Source organism: Dendropsophus ebraccatus, chromosome 14 (genome assembly GCF_027789765.1).
Source record: "Dendropsophus ebraccatus isolate aDenEbr1 chromosome 14, aDenEbr1.pat, whole genome shotgun sequence".
In the NCBI taxonomy this organism is placed as follows: domain Eukaryota; kingdom Metazoa; phylum Chordata; class Amphibia; order Anura; family Hylidae; genus Dendropsophus; species Dendropsophus ebraccatus.
Genome location: NC_091467.1, coordinates 64,259,595 through 64,266,555, shown reverse-complemented (window position 1 = coordinate 64,266,555; position 6,961 = coordinate 64,259,595). Strand labels below are relative to the sequence as shown.

The 6,961-nt window shown below is 40.5% G+C and overlaps 1 protein-coding gene across 1 annotated transcript in view; it reads left to right on the top strand.

The window, feature by feature from the left end:
* Nucleotides 1-3,302: 3,302 nt before the first annotated feature.
* SHISA6 (shisa family member 6) overlaps nt 3,303-6,961 on the top strand; it is a 185,059-nt gene continuing 181,400 nt past the window's right edge. The window contains exon 1 of the mRNA XM_069951906.1: nt 3,303-3,862. Coding sequence (XP_069808007.1) covers nt 3,303-3,862 — 560 coding nt within the window. The remainder of the gene's footprint in view (nt 3,863-6,961) is intronic.

The window sequence follows — 6,961 nt, the reverse complement described above, 5'->3', positions numbered from 1 at the left end:
GTGTGCGTATGTATAATATTCCTGTGTGCGTATGTGTATGTATGTATAATATTCCTGTATATGTATGTATATGTATGTATAATATTCCTGTGTATGTATGTATAATATTCCTGTGTATGTATGTATGTATAATATTCCTGTGTATGTATGTATAATATTCCTGTATATGTATGTATGTATAATATTCCTGTGTATGTATGTATAATATTCCTGTATATGTATGTATGTATAATATTCCTGTGTATGTATGTATAATATTCCTGTGTGTGTATGTGTATGTATGTATAATATTCCTGTGTTTGTATGTATAACATTCCTGTGTGTGTATGTCTATGTATGTATAATATTCCTGTGTGTGTATGTATAATATTCCTGTCTATGTATGTATAATATTCCTGTGTGTGTATGTATAATATTCCTGTCTATGTATGTATAATATTCCTGTGTGTGTGTATGTATAATATTCCTGTATATGTATGTATGTATAACATTCCTGGGTATGTATGTATAATATTCCTGTGTATGTATGTATAATATTCCTGTATATGTATGTATGTATAATATTCCTGTGTATGTATGTATAATATTCCTGTATATGTATGTATAATATTCCTGTGTGTATGTGTATGTATGTATAACATTCCTGTGTATGTATAACATTCCTGTGTGTGTATGTCTATGTATGTATAATATTCCTGTATGTGTATGTATGTATAACATTCCTGTGTATGTATGTATAACATTCCTGTGTGTGTATGTCTATGTATGTATAATATTCCTGTGTGTGTATGTATAATATTCCTGTATATGTATGTATGTATAACATTCCTGGGTATGTATGTATAATATTCCTGTGTATGTATGTATAATATTCCTGTGTATGTATGTATAATATTCCTGTGTATGTATGTATAACATTCCTGTGTGTGTATGTCTATGTATGTATAATATTCCTGTGTGCGTATGTATAATATTCCTGTATGTGTATGTATGTATAACATTCCTGTGTATGTATGTATAACATTCCTGTGTATGTATGTATAATATTCCTGTGTATGTATGTATAACATTCCTGTGTGCGTATGTATAATATTCCTGTATGTGTATGTATGTATAACATTCCTGTGTATGTATGTATAACATTCCTGTGTATGTATGTATGTATAATATTCCTGTGTGTGTATGTATGTATAACATTCCTGTGTGTGTATGTCTATGTATGTATAATATTCCTGTGTGTGTATGTATAATATTCCTGTATATGTATGTATGTATAACATTCCTGGGTATGTATGTATAAGATCCCTGTGTGTATGTATGTATGTATGTATATATATATATATGTGTGTCCATCGCTCTTAATACCCGAACAATCCTCCCAAATACTTCATTTATTTACTTTCCATTGCCCCCGGGGGAGCCATAGACCACTTGCCGACCCTCTTGTCTATTATTCTGTGCTACCTTAAGCCACGACCTCCTTAACTCTTTCCATTCCACCTTAACAAAATATCTGCAAACATTCCCAGGCAGAGGAAACCATATGCTGCAAACAGCCAGGGATGATGGGTACACACCATGTGAAAGGGTTAACCACTGCCAGCTCTTGTGGTGCTCAGTTAACCCTTTGTATCCAGCCTATAAACATATAAATGCTATTTATTGCTAAGATTGCTGCACCCCATCTAGATTGCAAGCTCTTAGCACAAGGGCTATATCTTATTTGTAGACAGGTAGGTAACGTAATAGCTACTCCCAGGTCATGTTATAGGCTGCATACAGGGGATGGAGCCCCTCATCCATGCAGGAGGTCCCATAGGAAGGGGACGCAGGAGAATTCCCAGCGAGTGATCCAGAAAAGCCTGGATGGTGCACGGAGGAGCTGAGCATTCATCTGTGCGCGCTCTGGAATGGAGCCACCACTATCCCCCATACATCTGTGATCCCTAGGATACTTCCATAGATTTCCACCCCGGGAGGAACGAGATGGGACTGGCCATGACCTCCTGATCCAGTCTGCAGCTCCATCCCCCCCTCCCCATCCCAATGTACTCCTCAGAGCTCTCCATGACCACTCATCCCGGGGTATACATGCTCCTTAACTAGTGAAATGGTGACGCCTGTATCAATTGATGCAGGGATAAAACCACTGTGGGCGGACTTACAGGGAGAACATCTCCTCCTCTTGTTTTACTAGTGCAGGCGGCAGCTTCTCCTATTCATTGAAGAACAGCTTTTAACATCTGCAGTGAGAGATGAGGGTGAGTACGGTCCCCCTGGCCGGAGGATCATGCATGAGGCTTGCAGACGTTACATGCAGAGGATGGTGACCCAAGGTTTGCATGGCCGGGTCCGCAATCTGTATGGGGATTATACATGGGAAGATTTATTGCATGACAGATGCATCTGGGCAACCGGGAGGGGGGAAGGGGGGGAGGTTATATGATTTAAGACTAATGATGTAAGAATCTTGGCTGAGAAATACGGGGGGTGGGGGTTCCTGGAGTCACTTTCCCACATATCTCCTTATTGACGGCTTGTCAGAGTGTTACAATAAGTGAGCTGGGACTTGGACCACTTAGGTTGGCACCGGTTGTACTGAAGCTCCTTGATGTGTCTGCATTCGGAGCCGTTAGATGCCGACGGCTTTCTCCTGGGATCCTACAGCTCTACCATCCAGAATACGGATTCAGAAAGGGAGGAAAAAGAAGCTTTGAGAATCAATATTATGTCTCCTTTTCGCCTTCTTCTTCATCCTTGAATTAATACAGAGAGTCAGCTGTTAGCTGCCAGTGTGCATTATACATGCGGTGAGGCACTACTGTGTGGATCCAGCCCCACGGGGCGGTGGGGTTTATAATGCTTGTGCACACATTAACATAAGGAGGGGTACCGAGCTCCAATTGTTAATTCTATTTCTATTCTCTATCCCCCATATCCAGGAGATGCCGACACATATGATGGGCTAAAGCGTCCCTCGACATGCATATGGTCAATCCTTTCTTGGCACCGCTCTCATTGGGATGTATCCGGAAGCCGATCTACATGTTGAACATTTAGGCAGCCCTCGATCTGGGATAAGTTGCGTGACTATCAAGTGTTCTGGTGCCACCACCAGTGGAATATCTCGATGACGGAGAGAAGAATGAGCTCATGGACAATGTCAGATTGGAGGGGACGCTATATTTAGGACTAGAATCCAAGCCTTCACCTTATAGTTTGCCATATATATCCACTAGGCAAAGAATAATCACTTCTGCCTCACCTTATTTTCAAGGTTCAAGGCTGGGTACCGGTTGATCATGAGGTGGCAACACGTGTTACTTCTTGTGGTCTACTTAGATCCACTCGGTCTTCTTTATCATTGTGATGCCGCAGCAAAAGCTAAAGGCAACAAGAACCAAGGTCCCTCCAAAAAGCCGGCCAACCCTCCCAAAGCGAAGGACCTTAACGCCACAGCTGTGCCCCTTCCGGTCACCACCAGGAAGGTAAAAAACCCGGTTCCGCTACCTTACGAGAAGTGCTTGGGCTATTATGATGTCAGTGGTCAGTGGGACAAAGAGTTTGACTGTAACCACACCACCCACCCCTACTGTTGTGGGACATGTTCTTTACGTTATTGCTGTGAACAACGGAACAAAAGACTGGACCAAATCCAGTGTAAGAAGTTGATTTGGGTTGTGACCACCAAACCGAACGATGTTATGGTGGAAGTCGATGCCTACGACCCACTCAATGATAAAACTAACACCACTGTATACATCACCTGTGGGGTCATTACCTTCATATTTATCGTTGGGATATTTGCCAAAGTGGCTTACGACAAAGCGAGACGACCACCTCGGGAAATGAACATCCACAGGTAAGATGACCCAATGTCTTGACCACGCATAGAAATACTAACCAATATTTCCAAAAACTATTGCAAAGGTGTAAACTTCTGCTGGTCCCCTTGGTTGTCTTAAGGTTCTTTCATTACTAAGTGTCTGTTTCTCAAAATATCCAGTTTTTGGGTTTCTTAGTGTGGTCTTCATCTCCATCTCCATCTGAGATTTCGTCAGCGATAAGCTTAATCTTCTCGTAGTGTTTCCAGAATTGAATTCTTGACTAGAAAGTTAATTGATTTGGGCAAGAATGTAGTTTTTTTATTACTTTTAATAGTTTCCTTTATTATTTATGACCCTATTATTTTACATGAATGATTGTCCCAAGCAATTTCTGAACTCATCATGGATTCATGAGAAGTCCATGTATGTGGTTGTGCAGGAAAGGCCTACATACAGGTCTTTAGCTCATGGTACATTCATTCTTTTACGCTTCCTTTGTTCTTTTTATGTTCTGTTGTATTACATAACATCCATTCGGGATATCCAGCCCCGGCTGTCCATTAATAAGACACATGGGTCCTGCGACTCTTCCAATCCATTACTGCTCCTCAAACCTGATGTGACAGTCGGTTGTTGTACAGAAAATAAATGGCTGTTGCATATTTAACGGGTTTAAGACTAGAAAATGTTGTCATTAACACCATGTCTGGTACGTAGAGATCTGAATTCCTCTACGGAGGGTTGTTACATCAGGATATTTCACATGTTCTTCCATCATGTGTCGTGTTTTCTCATTAACCAGGCTGAGAATGATTTGTTTTCTTAATGAAAGTTGTGGAGGGGCCAGGGGAACAAACTGTACAGTCAATGATCTGATCAGTCTACACCATGTCCTGAAGGTCACAGAGGAGCAATGTCTTCTTTAATTGTGACCAAGAGGGAATCAAAGTCCTTACAAAAAGTCTTCTCATGAGGAAGGGCTTCTGAGACCAAAGATGTAGACCCTTTGATCACCAAAAGATGGTGAAGGGCCCATTAGTCAGAGTATCTATCCCTACTATGGCGGGACAGTCAGACATCCCATCCTGAGGTTCCCCACTGTTGTCAACTACGGAACAACTCAACACAACAACTTCATCCATCGATGATCATTGACTATAGAAGATGACAATCTCCATCTAATCCCATCAGCCAGATTCCTAAATCCTTCTCTTGAGATCTGAGCAGCTTCGGCAAAGAAAGGAATTGCATTAAAGCTGGCCACAGAGTTTAGATAGCTGTCCGCTGATCACGCTAATATCTATCCCTCCTGATTCCCCCATAAAGGTTCTCAGTCAAGCATGCATGTGTTCTGCATGGGGAGAGAGGAGAAAGAGGCTGCCAGACACCCCTGACATTGACTTTCTTGGTAGAACTGAACGAATGGGCAATTGGAAGCCAACCTGACTGATCCTTCTTATCCCCAACATCTTTCATCAGGGGAGTCAGGAGGACCCCATATACCTTGGATGGTCGGCTTAGATGTTCTTAAAGGGGGTTATCCAGTGCTACAAAAACATGGCCACTTTTCCCCCTCTCTTGTCTCCAGATTGGGTTTCAAACTCAGTTCCAAGAGAGGGGACAAAGTGGCCACTAATGGAAATCCTCAGTTTCATTCACTTTCTGTACCACCTCCATCTTCACTGTAGATCTTTCATTATATTCATGAACTAGGAAGATCAGGCTGAACAGCGCTGTATCCTGTACAAACAGTATGACGTGTAAATGAAGAGGGGAATGAATGACCTCACATAAAACGTGTTAGCATCATCCATAATCGAATCGGCATCTCAGAATACATGCCAAGGAGTTTTTGGAAACTAGATATCAATTGAGAGAAGGTTCTTATAATGAGGTCACTCTCCACCAATCAGATGCCGCCTCACATTACGTAATGATGACTGCCATCAGGTATATGACCACAAAGTAAAGAAATTAAAAAAGTGCCCCCTCTATGGGCCAACTAATATGGCTGGCGAGATGCCTCTCGCCTGGGTTGTCGCCGAGCCTTTGTGGGCTTGTAGAGAAGATGGTGACAATACTGCTGCACAGCATTGGATGTCACCTTAAGATTTCTGATTCACTCTGGTGAGAGATCGAACCACCAGGTACTTAGTAATACATGGCAGATTCTTCATAGATGTTTTCAGAAATCCGTAGGAAGGCCAATACTCAATACTGAACCGATGGGAATGTGATAAGACACAGAAATGATAAAGTTACATGAACAGTATAAAGAAGATAGATAGATATCTACAGAAGATAGATAGATAGATAGATAGGAGATAGATAGATAGGAGATAGATAGATAGATAGATAGATAGATAGATAGATAGATATTACAGACAGATAGAAAAGATAGATAGATAGATAGATAGATAGGAGATAGAGAGGAGATAGATAGATAGGAGATAGATACATAGATAGATAGATAGATATTACAGACAGATAGAAAAGATAGATAGATAGATAGATAGATAGATAGGAGATAGATAGAAAAGATAAATATCTATTGGCACTTCAATATACTGTAGTGGAAAAAAGGCAAATTTTATTCCATCAGACGAACAGGTGCAGCACAGCAAAATTTCAGTAAGAAACAATGTTTCTGTGGCCTCTTGCCATGATAGATAGATAGATAGATAGATAGATAGATAGATAGATAGATAGATAGATAGGAGATAGATAGATAGATAGGAGATAGATAGATAGATAGATAGGAGATAGATAGATAGATAGATAGATAGATAGATAGATAGATAGATAGGAGATAGATAGAAAAGATAAATATCTATTGGCACTTCAATATACTGTAGTGGAAAAAAGGCAAATTTTATTCCATCAGACGAACAGGTGCAGCACAGCAAAATTTCAGTAAGAAACAATGTTTCTGTGGCCTCTTGCCATGATAGATAGATAGATAGATAGATAGATAGATAGATTATAGATAGATAGATACACAGATAGATAGATCTATCTATCTATCTATCTATCCTCTATCTATCTATCTGGATACACAATGCTATTATTACAGTGGCTGTCTGGTGGTATACATAGGATTACTCATGTAATGTTTGCACTCTGGATCAGTCAGA